Here is an 18,259-nt window from a genome sequence, read left to right on the forward strand (position 1 = left end):
TACTAAACACTAGTTACAATACATTGTTTTTGGGTGGGAATAACATGAATAGTGGCCCACCAAATAACTAGACTTTGTATTTTAAAGTTATTTAATAATAACTATAATCAAAGGACAATAGCTGCCATACCAAGACTGCTAAAGACAGGGTAATACTATAAGTGAAAAGAATGTATGTGAGTGTAGTTTTTACCTGCCGTGTAAAGAATGTGAATATTTTTCCTCCCTGAATGTAAAGATAAGACAGACCAAAAATATTTTTTAATCTAGAAAACCAACATAAATAAGTGTTTCCACTTATGGCCAATCTTTATCTGTGTTAGAGTTCTCAAAAAACTGAAATTGGTTGTCCTAATTACTGAGTACCTTCTGTCCAAATATAATAAAATATATTTGTTGTGGTATACCTGAAATAGAAGTGAGTTTTAGTTTAGAGAGTTAGTCACTGACACTGATAGGTTAATATTGATAGGTTTTGGCTTTCAGAGCTCTGTAACTGAATTGGATCCCACTTTCCATCTACTTTGCTGATTAAAATAAGTGAATTTCAGGCAAATGTGAAAAGTCCTAGATTTTCAGAACTTGAGAGACATTAGAAATTCTATTTTCTTATTACAAATTAGGAAACTGAGGCACAGAGAGGTTACCATGTAAGCTATGTAAACTAGAGTGTAAACTAAAGTGTCCAGACTAAAAAAGTAAGTTTCCCTGATTTTCCAATATTGCTCTTATTCTTAGTCCAGATATTTTTTGTCTAACACAGCTGTGGCCTGAAAATAACAAGTTCTTATTTTGTGTTGCTCTCTGTGTACCTTTTTAATTCAAACACAGATTTAAACACGTAGTCTATAAAATATACTCTGCAAAAGTAAACCTACCTGTTTTCCACTTTTAAATGGTTATTAACTATTAAGAATGAATATTATCTTCACAGCAAGTTGCTAGTGGATGTCCCTTGGAGTTCTAGAAAGGATATTGTTTCTGGACAAAATTAGATTGATTCTTAGCCTGAGGTGAGCTTGAGTTTTTTGATACTGTTTTCAGGCCTTTATACTTTTCTGTTAGATGGCAAGTTTTATTGGTTTTCTATTTTTTTACTAAAGCATATGTATGATTAAAAGTTCTTAGGATAAATAGATGTAGTATGTAATGCAATCTTTGCTCTCTAGAAGAGGGGGGCATACAGATAAATAACGGGAATTTAAAATAACACTGGAATGTTTGGCCAAACACATTCTGACTGTTTTATACTCGAGCCTAGGATATCCACAGGTTTTTGCTGTTGCTGAGAATAAAGTGTGGAGGTACTGTGGAAAATTAGAAGGAAGAAATAAATCATAATTAAAACTGAAGTGATAGTTCTGCCAGACTTAAGTTAACCTGAAGTTTTTGACAATCCGCACTGCTTAAAATAAATTTTGATTTCATTTTGCCAGGAACAAAAGAAAATAAATCTTGAGTTTTTATTTAAAGTATTGGATTATTGACGACTTAAATTTTGTCTGCTTTTTTCAAATCTGCTGCTTTTATAGTCAGTAGAAGCACATTGTCCTGGTTAACTGAACTCAACCCTCTAATAGGAGGTCTCCCTCACTGGCAAGAGGAGTTTGTTCCTGGGAATCCATTGAAATGGGGTGAGGAAAAGTGGGTCACACGTGTGTTAATAGAAAGAGGAAATGGTCTTTAAATTGTGTTTTCATAAAAGAGGGCAGTTTCATGATGGTTATTGGGATTTATTTTTTGAACATGGGCATTTGGGAATTTCAGACTTTGTTTTTATTTATGTGTTTATGTTTTAACCTTCCATCCAGATCCCAAAAGGATAATCACTTACAATGAAGCCATGGATAGTCCAGATCAATGAAGGACCAGACTGCCTATTTGTAACCTTTCTGCAGCATTAGAGCCACCGTTCATGGGGGACACAAGGCTTTTATGCTCCTAGATCTTCAACGCAGCAGAGGAACCATAAGTAGAATCACAGGATAATATATACAAATATATATATATATACATTATATATATATAGTTATTTAAAAAAAGGCAACTGAAAGTAATTAGACTTCTTAAGGAAACAAATTTATTTCAAGAGACTACACATGGTTATTTAATCTCCGGTACTGAATAGTTTTGTTTTGTTTTTAGTTTTTGTTTTTAAGTGTGAATGCAAGTGATTAATGAATATGGACTTATTAACAAGCGTGGTTCTAAAGTTCCTGCTGTCATCACCTTGGGCAACAAATGACCCACTGGAAAGGCAAATCCACTTTAAAAGATCTCTGTATCTTGTTCTGTGACTAAAGTATACACTAATATCGGGGAACCCAGAATGATTCAACATTTTCCCCCACTCCTCCCTTGATCTTTTGGTTATACTTTGAACCCTGCGAGAATGCTGGATAAATTGCCTTGAAGTTTGCAGAGGTCTTTTTTTTTTTTTTTTTAGCGAATATGATTTGCATGTCTTGCCAGGAATAAGCAGCCTCTGTGGGGTGTTGGGAAATATTTTCTTTGTTTCCTTTTATTTTTTGTGGGGTGGGGGGATAGGGGAGGGCATTGAAGTTCTACAGTTCTGAAATAGTTGGTGGTACATAGTTTCACTTGGCTTTGGTTACCTATTGGACTTTAAAAACTTTATGAGTGTCATTTAAACAAAAGTTACAGAACAAACAATTGGCTTTAGATATTTAATCTGGAAAAATCCTCCTGTGCCCATGTTCTAACATAACTGTGTAAGTGGGAGCAAAAATGTATTCTGCTTTTCAACTGTAGGTGCTCCAGACTTGCTCTCTGTCACTAACACTAAATGTGCTATTTTTCTTGTTTTTCATCAAACATCTAAGAGAAACTTCTGTACTTTTCTGTAAATTCTTTTTAATTTCTCAGAAATCTAAAAGGGGAAGAAAAAAGTCCATGAAAACTAAAGCTTCATGTTTTTTAGCCAGTGAGGAGGTAATAAACCCTGCCTATAGAAGGTGTGTTTTCATGCAAACTATACTTCTGAGCTTATTAGCTTCTAATTATATCTTAATAAATATATTTTATTACTAGAGCAAATGGGTTTTTTTTTTTTTTTTCTTTTTTTAAGGAAAATAATGTGAAATTCTGGAAATTTTCTTTTGGGCAGAGAAGAGCATCAGCCCTGTCTTATCACATTACCATCCTGTTGCACTGCAGCTTGTATATAGCGTGCTAAAATAAATTTTTGTGTGTGTGCAGAAACTAAGGGTCCAATATAAGGTTGGGTGATGTTAGTGGCATAAAAACAAGTTCTCTGGCCTGACATAGCATCGCGTCTCACACACACACACACAAACACAGAAATTAGTATATCCATGTATGTCAAATACAGGTTAAAATAGCAGGGTATTTATACAGAGAGATGTAGTCTTCTAATAAAAGTAGACTGGATCCCCAGGGTTTTTTGGGGAGGAAGTAGCTACTTTTTGCTCAGCCCTTTTGCTTAAGAAATGTCCAGTTTTGAGCGACTGTAGTATGGATGAGTTTTCTTGTTTTGTTTGATTATTTGAGACTTTTAACAAGTAGTTTGTGAAAGAAGCTGTTGGACTCAGCATAGAGTAGAGAAAATATCTTTATAGTCTGGATTTCTGCCCTGCTTAGATTTTAAAAGTATAAGCATGGATTGCCAATTCCACTTGATGTAAACAAAACTTTTATATATAATATATATATATATATAAGATAACTTATTGTATCAGTCCAGGTTCAGAAACTTGTGGTAGGCCAGTTCCAGATAGTTTCATTTCACCTGTAAACTGTATCACTTTTACGGATATTGTAATTTTCAAATGTATAATATGTTTACAGATGTGCCCTGCATTTAGTCTGCCTTGTTCTATTTTGATTTTTGTTGAGTCTCCTGCCTGCTTGCCAAAAGCTAGGATGCTTCAGGCCCATGTACAATTGAAAGCAGAGGCATCCTTGAGCTTTAAAGCATTGAACAAACTGGAAAATGCATCATACCACATACTGAAGTGAAAGAAGTCTGTGTTTTGTGTTTTTTTTTTTTTTTTAATAAAAATTTTCAAAAGGTTAAAAAAAAAGATACAAAGTTGATTAAAGGAAAAAAGGCTCCAGTTTGTTTTATAGGTTTTAAAGTTCTGCTGTGTGTTCAATTGCCTTGTGTAACCACTTGTCGCCTTAGGGCCAGATTCTCTCCCTCTCTTCTCGTCCTCATTTCCCACCCCCCACCCCTTTTTTAAACATCCATTTTGCTTGCCTGGTATTTGAAAGCTCTTCTGTCTCACAACTCACAAGAAATTTTCTGGGTTTGTGATACACAGAGGTTGAATGAATATATATTTTAAAAGGAATTAGGAAAACAGCCCCCATCTGAAGTTTTAATTCACAAGCAACGTTTATCTTTAAAATATCTTTGACAAGCTGTTGTTGCTTTATGACTTCCCTTCCATATCCCTCAGGCCTCCCTGTTTAGAGAAGCCAAAAAGAGAATGTCTCCCTTCTCTATGTTTGTCCAAAGGTTTTTGAGTCTCACTTCTAAATCAAACAATGCAACATTTCCCTTTGATTTCCCCCACTGAAATTTCCTTGATTATATGGTTAGAGGTATAGAGTTAGGGATGTCTCTACTTTCTGGAACCCTAGTGCCCCATCATATTAACTGTCAGTATTTTGGGGGCATTGGGTTAATGGACTTACTTGCCTAGGTACAAGCAGGACTTTGGGACATATCTCCTTTGTGCTGTTTGGTAACACTTAACTCTACTTGTCGCAATCTTTCTTCTTAGGTCCTCACACAATTCCTTACAGAGCACTTATTAAAAAAAAAAAATCTTAAAGAGTTGATCTGTTTCCTGATTATTTTGTGTAAGCTTCTAAACTTCAGCTGTGATTAATTTAGCACATTTAAATAACGTTGATGTGTAATTGTTCGGTATAAAGAATTTTTCTTCAACTCAGAGTATTAGTACTGTAGCATAAACCAAATACAGTCTAGAGGGGATTTTTAACATCCCTCCATTATAAAGACTGAAAAGGTGTGTGTCTGTGTGTGTGTTGAGTGCTTGTGTGTGTATGAGAGAAGGAAATATTAAAAATTAGTAAGTGAATGTGTGTAAGACATTAGTATTCAGAGAATGAACTTGTATTTATTTTGTGCCATTTGTTTTCATTACACAGAATAAAGTCAGGTGGTTTTAATCCTTAAAAGGGTAGTATTTGAAAAATGGCACTAAGAATGAAATCATGACCTATTTTTTTAATAGCTATGAAGATACTAATTATGAGTGAAGATTTCTTTTTAAATCTGCCTTGATTGTAGGTGTCTGCGTCACATACCACTCTCATAGATGTCTTGAATAATTCCCCTTCCCCTCAAAAGACAGGGTGTATTTATCTTTCTCTTCGTTCACCCCACTTTAATGAACTGAAGTTAATTCCATAGCCTTTACTCTGACTTTAGTAATGAGCTTTCACATACAGTGTATTTACAGCATCTATAGTTAGCACTTCCTTCTCTACTTTCTAGGAGGGGATAGACAATAACTAGGAATTTGTTAATGCCAGTTTGTTTTTTCTTGAAATAAATGGCTGGAGAGGTTTAGAATTTTGCTGTTTTCCTTAATCATCTGCTTTCCTAATCACAGAATCTTGGCGAAAACTTTATAAAGGAAAAAAAAGTGCTGCATTGTTTTTTCAAATAACAGTTTCTAGGGGAAATATGGCAAGCCTCAATTATGAGTGTTGTCCACAATACAAAATGTGTTTCTTCACAAAACATTACATAGCAGCAGTAGTTTCGTGCTTGGTTGTTAGGCTTGTTGCTAACCCAACTGGAGGCATCTAAGGGTTTATTTTTTGCTGTAAACTTTTTAAAATACAAAAAAGCCATTTAGTGTGAAATTTGTGATGTACCAAATGGCCACAGTCAAGGAAATTGGGAAGAGAACATTGTTTGATTTTAAACTCCTCTAAGGAGGAAGTCATCGTTTCAAGACTTTGTTCCTCAAATCCTAGAAATAGATTAAAAGTCCACAGTTTCCAAGGATTATGAGTATAGCTCTATCACTGGGCCATATCCTCAAATAACACATGATCCCTCTTGTATACCTGTGCTAACTGTGTACAACAGACTATAGTGGAACAAATATATATGATTAGGTTCGTTAATGCTGCACCAGTTGTAGATTCTGATCAGGCAGTGTCTTTCAGTAGTCCTACCTATAATTTTACTGTTGAATTTTTAGAAGAAAGGGTAGAATTTTCTCATCTCCCCCCCACCCCCCGCCACCCAAAGTGTTATTTGTTTAAGGGGAGGGGCCAGAGGATAAGACTAGGAGAAAAGCTGCTTTATGTTTGCAGAGAGGCTTTAGGTTATTAGTTCTTAATAAGGATGTTATTTTCATTAACTAATTGACAGAGCACCAGGATTCTTTTATAGTGAGAAAGTTGGGCTTCTAATTATCTTAAAATGTTTTTTTTAAAATGTACCTTAATCTGTTCAGATGTGTGAGAACAAGGACCACCATGGGTTGGTTTAAAGAAGGATGAATCAGTCATTGGCTTCATTCAAAAGCAAAATTTCACATCACTCAAAGTTTACTGGGTTTTAATTAAATTTCACACCATTCTGCTACTCAAGACGGAGCTTACAAGTAGAAGTTTTAAATTGTCTGCACAACAAAAACACCCAGTGAAGTATGAATGGTATGTTGCTTTTGCATTACTGGGAGAGTCAAATAGCACTTCCGGGCTAGAAATATATGAAACAGCCGTCCTCACAAATGGGATTGCTGATTCTTATTTCCCTATAAAGTTTTGTTTATGTCCAGAGTTCTAAAGCCATTTTATAATACCGCAGTATCCCTTTTCTACAGCCTTATTAAAATAGCTGCAAACATTTATTTTCCAGTCCAGTTTCACTTTGATTGCATATTGAAATTTTATTCTAAAGACCAACAGACCAACTTGAGGTAAATTATAGCTTTCCATATACCCTCTCCTCAGGTGCTAAACTAGGCTCCAAAAATGGATACTGCTTTAGTAATGTCTGCTTTATCCTTAAATATTACTTTTGCTAGGTGTAAAGATTTGGTGTTAACAAAAGTGGTTTTAATATGTAAATATGAATGAATGCCTTTAGTTTGCCCCTGTTTGTCTTATTAATCTGTTTCATTTATCCTCCATGGAGGAAGATCCTTTCATGATATTGAACACATTTCATTAGGTATTGTTGCATTTTAGGATGAAAATAACAACTATTTTCTGTCTTGGAATAATCCTGCTGCTGCTATGAGAAACTGAAAAATCAAGAATGTGATGCACTTTTTACGTGACTATATACCATACCTTTATAGGTTGCTTTGATACCTTTCCTGTAGCACAGCCACTAGCAAAAGTGATTGGATTTAAAAATTCCCTTTGGGAGGAGATAAGTACAAAAAGTTTTTTATGGTATTGGCCTGTGAAGGATATTAACTTAGGAAAATACATATTCTGTTAGTATTACACATTTTGGCCTTAAAATATCTCCTACTGCTGAAAATCTTAATTTTGCTTCTATTATTCCCTCTGCCTCAAAAAGAGAAGTTGGGAAGAATAGCTTAAAGGAAATAGTAGTATTGGTTTGTTGCTGATCTTTTAGAAAGAAAACAATTGTCTGCTATATATACTGGGGAGTGAGTTTTGTTTGTATACAAAGGAGAAGTAATATTGCCCCAAGCCAATCCGATTTAGTTCAGTCAAATCAATCAAAACCAACTATTCTGCTTCTCTAGTGTATTTTTACTTAGCAAAGATAAACTTATGCTACTTGACATGAGGAAAAGTCATTTCTCAAGCACATACTTGAAGGAGATTGAACCCAATTATGATGGAGGAATAACACCAAATGGGGTGGAGGAATATGAGAAAGATACGTGGTCCAAAGCTATCTGATTATATTTTGATGTTGCCAATATTGCAAAGCCAAAATTTAAATTTGCTTATTTAATATATTTGTTGGCCAGAGATCTATTTTTATATCAATGTGCCTTGCATGTATATTTAAAAAATAATAATAAAATTGGAAAGGCCATGTTACAATGCCTGAGATAGTTGATGGTTCTTAACCACCTCACTAATTTTTATGCAGTATGAGATGTTCATTCTATTGCCCAACTGGTGCTCTCTGTTTCAAGTTATAGATCTTGTCACAAACTGGAACTGTTTTATAAACTGGGAAGTGATTTAAGTTACATTTTTGGTTGTTTCTTTTTTCGTTTTGTTCTTAGTCTGTTAGTGGCTGTTCTGTAGTGGGAAATAGTAAAAAGGTTCTTCCCTTCCCTCCCCGCTCAGCACCTTCTTCAAGTAATGTGATGACACCACTTCTTGTGTGCTTTGAAAAAAAAGTTTCAGCTTGCTGTTTCCTTCAGTGTTATAAAGTGTTATAAAAAGCATTGTTTGCAAAATCTACGGAGATAAGAGTCCACTTTAATTTGGAATTCTATGTGAGCTATGATCCAAGTTATTGGCTCTTCCCAACTTTAAAATTTTTTATTGTTAAAGCACCTTGCTTAGAAAATTTTAAATATTTATGTCTGCAACAATTGTCTCAAAATAATGAACTGTGCAATTCTTGTCATTAAAAAAAGAAAAGATCTGAACTCTCCCTACTGTGGCTTGTTAGTTTCTCTGTATTTTCTGCCAGTGTAAATGTGAAAAGCTTTGCTTGCATTACGTTTTAGAAATGCATTTTGCACACTCGAATTTTGCTGAAGCTCCATGAAAAGGTTAGATCTAAGTAGATGAATAAAGCTATGCACATGTTTTGAAAGTTTAATTTGTGTGTCATTACCAAAAGTGACCTATCCTTATTACTTTGCTGCTCTTAGCTTTACCATCTGTAGAAACATGGCTCAAAGTTAGAGTTCTGGGTTAGTTCATCATTGGAACTAGAAGAGAGAAAAATTGGCACCTATTTTAATAACATAGTTTTAAAATGAGAGCTTGACTCGTGTCTGCTAAAGGGCTTTTTTTTTTTTTTAAACAGGGCAGTTTTATCAGCTTTACAAACTGTTGGATACTCCAGTGAAATTTAGGTTTATTTGATCAAATAGAAATTAAAAGTGGTTGAAACAAATGAAGGAAGGACCTTTGCCACATGGAGTTTTGTGACAATTTTATGTCTTAAACCTGGTTTAAAGGTAGGATGAGCTTTTTACCTTTGCTTTAGCATAAATTTTGGTTTACTGAATGATTGACTTGAGATTTAGAATCATTCAGTTGTTTAAAGATCAAAGCACAAGTTAAAGATAATGTGTATCTCTTTAAAACTGCCCAGGCTGATTAGAACAAGTTTAGAACTTGAGCTGATTTGATTTCATCGCTGCAGTCTGCATGTACTAAATAGCTCTACTTCACATGTTTGTGTACTTAAAGGATTGTGTAGATGTACTGGCCAAGTTTTGTCAAATCATCTTTTAAAAGATTGTTTTGTATTTTCTTCCGGACCTTCGTAGAAGAGGCTAATATGTTTAAGTAGAGATAATGCTAATGGTATTTTCCCCTTGCTCCTAGATATAAAAGAAATATTTCCGTTTTATGTTTTTCCTATGTATAGAAGAGGATTACCTTCTCTGTCATCAAGTGTGCTCTTAATGTATGTTGTTGACTGAAAACACAGCAAGCCCGCCCTTCTGTGTCTTGCCTGGAAGTGACAGTTAAAAATGAAGTCTACTAGTCAGAATGCGAAAGGTGGCCCATAATGCATGGCCTTAAAAGGCATGAATGCAGGAGCGTAGCATCACCTCTGATGGCTGTGGCTACTCCTCAGCATCTGTCAGCATGTTCAGTCTTGGAACGTATTGGAGGAGCGCAGTAATTTCTGTGTGTTGTGTGCATTAGCACTTAGGAGCTGTTACCTCTTAATCTGGGGGAAAGGACAATTAGTGGGCTACAATTATATGAGAGGATTTTTTCCTTCTGTCTCCCAATTTAAAAAATGTTCTTTCAGTGTTTGTTTTGCCCAGTCAAAAAGATAGGGCTTTTCTAGATATAAGAACAGTGGCCAGAGATTTCCTCTTTTGCTTAAATGCTTAGGTATTTGCCATAGCTGTTTTTGATGTCATGGATTCTGAGGAAGTGTCAGTTACGTGATGATCTTCCTTTATTGATGTCTTACTTCATGTTCAGTGTTTTAAAAATATAAATTACAAGCACTCGACATCCATACCCAGATTGACTTATTTTATCAGAGAAAAAAAAACTTGAGAAATTTGTAGATCAAATTAAGAGACAATAAGTGTACATTGTTGAATAAAAAATTTTAAAGTTTCCAAGGTGTTTGTGTTATCATCTTTTGTGTGCTTTAATTCAAAAAAATCTACTGAGCACTAAGGTAAGATTGCGACATGGGTAATATTTTTCAAATGTACAAATAATTTAAGGCTTAAATATAGCATGGTCATAAGTTCCTAATCAGGTTATTAAGGTGCTTAGAATTGGCATATGTTTGGAAAAATCACCTCTGTGAGAACAGCTATGCTGTGTTTTGTCATGACACCGAGCCTTACGTTCTTACAGTTGAAATAAGCCAAAATTGAGCTAAACAATGTGACAATTGGAGAAGCTTCCTGTTTGTTTAGCAGTGATCTGTCACAGGTGAAAAAATAGCAGTGCTAACATCAATGTTAGAATGGGAGTAAGGAGAAAAAGAGAAAAGATTCAAAAACAATTACCAAAAGTGTGTCTGTCACTATATAGACTGATAGATTTGGGTTATATGCTTTAATGTTCTTTGAAATAGAGGATCATCGTCCTTGGTCTGGCAATGACTGACTTGCAAGGACACCAAAGGGAACTTGGGGTTTTATGGAAGCTTGTCTTTAAAGATTCTTAGCCATGTAAATGTGATTTCTATAAAGCATTCAGTCTACAAAGTTGTTGGGGTTTTTTCTTTTAATGACATTTATTGTGGATTTCAGCAGCTAACATTTGGAAGCAATATCAGCAGAACATATATTTTGTTCTAGATTGTTTAGGAAGGTCTCATGCTTGAGGAATTCTTACTTGGAGCTTTTAATCCACTACTGTTGGATACGGCGAATGGATTGAATCTGGGAAGTCTGGGCATGAGAACCCCACTCTCTCCAGTGCTTGTAGTCTCCTCCATGATGGTCACATTCCAAGATATACTGATAGCCACGGTACCCAGGATACTGGTAGCAAACCCAGCTGGAAAACCCAGAGGATATCAGGTTATTAAAACTAGCTAGAGACCTGGTAAACAACCCCCAAACCTGAGCCTCTGGTTTCCCTAACACAATAGTATGGAATGCTTTTAGGCTTAAAAATTAATAGCAATCCTAAATATACCAGGCAGCATGTATGAACAGGTACCTACAACCAGCTGAAAGTTGTGGAAAAGAGGTATGAGATTAGTCAACGTAAGTCCTTCTGTAGTGGAATGTTTGGGGGAGAAAAAGCTGAGGTTAAGTGATAGTGGTACCAAAAACTTGAGATTCGGAGTTCTGATAGCTAGAATGTGACAGTCATACCAATGGGACATCAGTGGGTGAATTCAGATAATACATGACCATTGATACATTAACATTCATAAGGTTTGCAACTGCAAGAGTTTTTGAAATGTGCTCCAACCCTGTTTTTTGCACTTACGCTCCACATTGTATCTTCATGGAGCCAACTTCGTTGTTGAGCCAACCCATGGCTTGCAAGGAGGGGTAGTCGTCAGAGATTTCCCATTGGCGTCCAATGAAATTTTCTTTCTCAAAAATGGTAATCTTAGACTCCTTATGATTCTATAATACAGAAGTTTCAGTTTAGCTCCAGTGTTAAGGTTTGTCATCATAATTCTTTGCCACATTTGTCAAACTCAAAATGCCCCTGGTTTACAGAAGAAAGTTCATGTAAAAAACATTTCATGCAATACAGAGATTTTAAAAACTACCCGTAATCCTGTATAATCCAGCTTAATACTATGACATTAAAAATGTACAAATAACTGGTATAGTTTGGAACCACAAGAGACCAGTGAAAGAAAATATGACAGCAGGAAAAAATACTTGAGACAGCCAACCAAGGATTAATACTAATGTGGAAAAGGTTCTACAAGTTGAGAGGAAAAGTAAGTCTGTGTTGGGGGTGGGGTGGGTACACGCACACAGCGTTGGAAAAAACGTAAGTGTCTGGTAGGGGACATGACGACTACACAAGCATTGAGAAGACAAGAGACTAACCTTTAGGAAGTTCGGAAACAGGCAAAATTAGCCCTAGTGATAGTGGAAAGGAGCAATTGGAAAGGGACACCAGGTAATTTTATGAGGCAATGGAATTGTTGTATATCTAATCAGGGTGTTATGTGGGTATGGATATTTTTCAAAACTCATAAGAATATACAGTTAGAATTTGTGCGTTTTACTATGTGTAAAGTATACATTTGAGGTGGGGGGGGGGGTGGAATCGGGAGTTAAAATGAAAACATCCAGATAGGGAAATACTTTTTAGTTCTAGAGGTGTTTAGCATCTCCACTGCTTGAATTTTGGTAGGACTTTAAGATGAGATCGTTAACTAAAATCATGAGAAAAATCACATGATACAGATGAGTATTTGAAAAGGTTTTAGCCCAGCCTTATTCCCAATATAGGGATCATTTTTCAACACACCCCTGAAGATTACCCTGCTTGTGCTTGAGTTCTCCACAGAGGAGAAGCATCCCATTCTGATGCATAATTGATAATGCTTAGTGTATGACTTCCCTGGTGGCTCAGACCGTAAAGCGTCTGCCTACAACGTGGGAGACCTGGGTTCAATCCCTGGGTTGGGAAGATCTGGAGAAAGAAATGGCAACTCACTCCAGTATTCTTGCCTAGAAAATCCCATGGATGGAGGAGCCTGGTAGACTACAGTCCATGGGGTTGCAAAGAGTCGGACACAACTGAGCGACTTCACTTTAGTGTTAGAAACAAAGTTATGAATCAAAGATAAGAAGTACTGGAAGTCTTGCCTATTTCAGTCATCCCACACACTAAAGAGTTACTTCACCTTTTCCCTGTTTCTAGGTAAAATAGTATATAGATTGAAATTTAACTGTTCAAGGATTTACTACTTGCCAAGTGCTCTAATTATCCTATTGCCCTTTTGAAGATCTGAGTATCTGCTTCCTGCCACCTCTAAGAAGGCCCTTTGTTGTTTAGTCGCTAAGTTGTAGCCCACCAGGCTCCTCTGTCCATGGGATTTTCCCAGGCAAGAACCCTGGTATGGGCTGCCATTTCCTTCTCCAGAGGATCTTCCCAACCCAGGGCCTGCGTTGACAGGCGAATTCTTTACTGTCTGAGCCCCCAGGGAAGCCCAGGAAGGCCTGCCCTTTTGGCTTAATGAAAATATCTAGGAGAGAAAAAAAAAAATGGCAGACTTGTGTTTTTCTCTTTATACTTTTATCTTCTTCCTACCACATTTCAGCATAACCAACTGATGAGAAATAAGTCAGTCTATATGCACCCTCTCTTATCCATCCCCCACATGCACAGAAATGAAAATCTCAAGGACTCACAGCTGAACAGATGGGGCGGAAGGACATGAGGCGCTCGATGTGATAGGCATTACTCCCACTCCAGGCATCCCAGCGAGGGTACTCTCCTCTCTCCAGGACAAACTGTTGCCCACAGAAGCTGGTATGCTCATAACCAACCCAGCTGCCAAAGACAAGTAATGGTGTTTGTTCATGGTGTTCAGAGCTTACATGGCCGCAAGGAGAAAGCATCTTTGTTTTAGATGCTAACAGTGGGTGAAATAGCCAGTTCCAACAGAGCCATACAAAGTCATACATTTATCTCAAGAGGTGGGGAATGAGCTGGCAGCTGCACTGTGCAGGTTTGTAAATATATTTGTTTTGGGATTGTGTACTGAAGAGGTCTACTTCACTGGCTTGAGTAATGAGTACTGGCAAAGTCATTCTGAAATTATATTTCCTTTCTCCTCAAAGTGCTATATTCTCTACTTAGAGCTCCAGGTTCAGGATCTAGTGACTAGGGCATTCAGTTCAGTTCAGTCACTCAGTCGTGTCCGTCTCTTTGTGACCCCAGACTATGGCATTGGCTCCAGCCAAACCTATTGGCTTCTAAGGAAGCAAAGAGATGAATAAGAAGCATATGGATGACTTAAGTCTCTTGTTTCCTTATCACTTTGTGGGTTCTTTCTCCTGCAGACCTCTATATACCTGATTTATTTATTTTGCCTTATTTATTAAAACAGCTCAGATTGACCTTTTTCAACCAGGTCTTAGTTACTGATGACACCTTAAAGTATTTCACTTTGAGGGTTGAAGAGCTCTAAGTTGGGGGTGAACAACTTGTAGAAGCCTATTTACATACACAGCTAGTTCTGCCTAGACCTAGCCTTTGTGTTTTCAGGCTCAGTGAAATGTTTTCAGATGATCAAGGACTCAACTAACTTGCCAAGAGCAGGAAGACAAAACAAGAGAGGATCTTCCTTGCCAAGGAAACTAATCACCACCAAGAAAGACTAGCTAGAAACTAATATGACTCTCTGGAGTTGAGTTCCCTTGTATATAGAGAAATTAGCTTAGTGTCTGCTCTGGGACATAGAAGGGGAGTTAGCTGTGAAGAGGCTATAGATTGATAGTTTCCTCTCTATTTTGTGTAGGCAAGAAAAACTCAAGGGGCCTGTAGCTTGTTTTGAGAGAACCCCAGGCAGAAGCCTATGGGCTCCAGAAGCACAGAGCTGGTTACCTTCACTGCCCCACTCCATGATATGTATTTCTTTAATCTCCCCCAGATCCAATTCCAAGCCATGAACGATCTCATGTTCCTTCTAGCTTTGAGTTACTGAATTGCACACATAATAAAAATTTTTTGAGATTACTTAAGTATGGATGCTTCTCTCCCAGAAATGATTAGAATCTGGGGAAACATCTTTCTTCTCAGATCTCCATCTTTATGGTTGCATGTCTGAAGGGATCAGAAATAGGAGGCCTGAGATTCTGCTGAGGTTGATACTCACGCGCCACATTCCACCTTGAGAGAACGGACGTTGTCAAAATTGCGCTCAGAGACATTTGGGCAGGAGCTGGTGAATTCCATTCTCTTGCCCTGGAAGTTCTCCTGGTCATAGATGGTTATCTGAAATGGGATTAAATGGGAGAATAGAGCTAGAACGTGGTCCATCAGGAAGAACAGAGGCCCAGGCCAACATCTTAACCTGTGTCTGATCCAAAGTTTTTCATCACTAGCTGCAGCTCAGGAGGCCTGATGAGGTCTCTTCCAGTGTAGGCAGGGTAAGAAGGGGTTTGAAGTAATATCACTGGTTGGCAGTGTTCATATGCCCATAGGGATGAGGTGTGGGGCCAGGTTTCTGATAGGAATTGTCTGCTGGGGATGATAGCTAGCCCTGTGGACATACCAAGGATTTGTGGACTCATTCCAACATGCTTTCTGCATAAGTGTGGCCCAAAAGCCAGGATTCTGGAAGCTCCAAGGGCTCCCTGTGAATTAACTTTTTGCTTATTCAGCCATATCTGCTACAGAAACCTAATGTGTAAAGGGAGAGTTGTGATAAACCCCTTTCATAGAACTAGAAATTGACTCTTGAACCTGGCTAGAGGACAGCTCCCAAAACTGTGAACCAGACTTAAGAGTTGATCCACTGAGGAGGTTAAGGGTGCTGAGGGAAACAGTGGCTGAGGATCGGCCACTTCAGACAGTGGTTACCGTCAGCCTCATGCTGAGGTCAGGAGGAGACCATGATCCAATCATTGATTTGGGATCTGATGGCAAGTCTCTCCTCATTTCTGGGCCCTCAGTTTCTCCACATCATAATCCACTTGGGCTGCTCTATTTTAAGATAACTTTAGCAGTATGGAGGAGAGTTGACCTAGAAAACTAGGTAACATCTCCCACCCAACAAGGGTTTCCAGGATCATCCTTCTGTCCAAATGGGAGCATCCTGAGAGAGCCTTCCTGAGACAGCATCTAGACTTTGGTTGGACCCTTCCCTTACAAACTGATGATTTACTGGCTGGTCACTGTCCCATGGAAAAGCATAGCTTTGAGTCCTACTCTGAGGTTGTATCACAACCCCTGCCCTGATGGATTCCTCAATTTTCCATGTGATGGAGAGGGGCTTACCTTCCATGGCCCCACAGACCCCGGCATGGGGTTAGTTTGAGCCATCTTGGTGGTTGGAAGGGATTCTGGAAGACAGAACACACACCAGTGTCATGGCCTCTGGGGTGAGGGATGAGGGGTACGGGTGAAAGTGAAAGAGGCTTGAAGTCCAATAAACAGACTTTGGGTGGGGTGCAGACTCTGCCTCTCACTAGCTGAGCCTCAGTCGTTTTACATCAGTAAAACTTCATTGTGCAGAGTTATTATAAGGATGAGAAGCAATGATGCAGATAAAGCACAGCACAGATACCAGGACCACTTAATAAACGTGGCTCTCATTCTCTTGCCTGCCTCCAGGTGCCCGCGATAGCCTTGCCTCATTCTCACATATCCCAATATAGACCCCTTGACAACCACCTGGTCCAGACCCCTCATATCACCAAGGCGTGGTCTCACTCTTATCTGGCTCTGCCTAGCCCTCAAATTGACCAGCTGTCCACGGCCATGCTCCCATTCCCTCCCTGCCTCTCTGTCTTCTAGACCTATCCAGCCTCGACCTTGCTTCCCGAGACTTTGCTGCTTTCCCCAGCCTATGGCAACTTGCTTTCTTTCCTCCTTCCCAGCACTCATCACAGCACTGATCCGTGTTCCTATTGAATATGTCCTGGGTGAACATCTCAGGAGCAGGGACTGGGTCTCCAGAGTGATTGATGGAGGACCACACTGAACCCCTGTTGGGATGGTGAGGGTTGGAGGAGTGGGACAGGTGGCATTGAAAGACTTATTGAAGGAAAATGAGGAAGAAAAGAGGATGATAATAATAGCTAACATTTAACCATAGCTCAGGATTTCCCTGGTGGCTCAGATGGTAAAGAATCCGTCTGCCATGCAGGAGACTTGGGTTCGATCTCTGGGTCGGGAAGATTCCCTGGAGAAGGGAATGGTTACTCACTCCAGTATTCTTGCCTGGAAAATTCCATGGCCAGAGGAGACTGGCGGGCTATAGTCCTTGGGGTCCCAAAGAGTTGGACACAACTGAGCAACTAACACACACACAACCATGGCTCACTCTGTGCCAGGTCTTGTTCTTTATGCTTTACCTGCCTGAATACATTTAATCTTCACAATGAACCTATGAGGTAAGCCCTGTCATTATCCCCATTTTACAGATGAGGATATTGAGGCTCATAGAGGCAAGGTAGACAGAAAAGATGATAGGAAGAGTAAAGGAAGGAAGGACAATGGGGAGGGGACAAGGAGAGAGGGAAGAAAGACAGACACATATGCATCAGTTTTCTTAATTCAAAACAGCTATTCATGGCTTTTCCCTCTGACTGGTATTGGCCCCGGGACGAATGCATGTAAGCTGCGTGATGTATCTTTCCATTCTGAACCTCTGAACAAGCATCTCCTACCTCTGCCCATTCCTGGGGCCCCCAAGTCCCCTCCCAGCCGTGGTGGCTAGGGCAGTGGTTATGGTCATGCAAGTGACTCCTTTGGGGTGGCAAGAGAAGTCTGCTTCCCCACAGAGTTCCCCAATCTTCTCCAGCCATCCTGAGAGGCTCTGACCACAAGGCAGGAAGATGGGGCCCTAGTCCTGGGCAGGGGGAGGAAAGGAAAGACCAGATCACCCCTCAGGGCCTTACTCACCCAGCTCCTGCTGCACAGTCTGGGTCTCCATCTGGTGCCGCTTCCTCGGTGGCTCCCGTTCTTTATAGCCCCGTGGCCAGCGGCCTCTGGCCCTGTCAGCACTCTGCTTTCCCTTGGCTTTTGTTCCACCTGATCCCGGAGCTTTGGTGGCTCAGCCTGCTGGGCGGGCATCCCCCAGGGCTTTGTTCAAACCTGGGATAGAGAAATCCAGGGAGGCCCCGCTGCTGTGGGCCAGGCTGTCAGTGCAGGCCCTGCTGCTGTGGACTTGCTCTCAGAGCAGATGAGATGTGAGGACAGGTCTGCGTGAGTTCTTGTCCCCTGCTCTTCTCCAGGTTCCTCTTGCCACCTCAGGATCTTCCTAAGACCTCGTATCATATCAACACATCAAAATGCACCTCCCTTCTCATACGGGGTATATATTTTGTTGTCGATGTTTAAAAATTAAGGATTATGACAATTCTGAACTCTATTTTTTTTGAAGTGGTTCACCAAAAAAAAAAAAAAAAAA

The 18,259-nt window shown here is 39.0% G+C and overlaps 2 protein-coding genes across 2 annotated transcripts in view; one reads left to right on the forward strand and one right to left on the reverse strand.

The window, feature by feature from the left end:
• NUFIP2 (nuclear FMR1 interacting protein 2) overlaps window positions 1–8,789 on the forward strand; it is a 30,669-nt gene extending 21,880 nt beyond the window's left edge. Inside the window, exon 5 of the mRNA XM_040244459.1 lies at window positions 1,812–8,789. Coding sequence (XP_040100393.1) covers window positions 1,812–1,864 — 53 coding nt within the window. The 3' untranslated portion in view covers window positions 1,865–8,789. The remainder of the gene's footprint in view (window positions 1–1,811) is intronic.
• CRYBA1 (crystallin beta A1) lies at window positions 5,805–17,782 on the reverse strand. Its single transcript, XM_040243866.1, has 6 exons — window positions 17,752–17,782; window positions 16,123–16,187; window positions 14,999–15,117; window positions 13,530–13,671; window positions 11,635–11,777; window positions 5,805–11,193 (listed from the first exon to the last, which is right to left on the reverse strand). Exons 1-6 carry the CDS (start codon window positions 17,780–17,782, stop codon window positions 11,046–11,048), a joined length of 648 nt encoding a protein of 215 aa, XP_040099800.1. The 3' UTR covers window positions 5,805–11,045.
• Window positions 17,783–18,259: the final 477 nt, after the last annotated feature.

This window comes from Oryx dammah, unplaced genomic scaffold (genome assembly GCF_014754425.2).
Source record: "Oryx dammah isolate SB20612 unplaced genomic scaffold, SCBI_Odam_1.1 HiC_scaffold_8, whole genome shotgun sequence".
NCBI classification, from domain to species: domain Eukaryota; kingdom Metazoa; phylum Chordata; class Mammalia; order Artiodactyla; family Bovidae; genus Oryx; species Oryx dammah.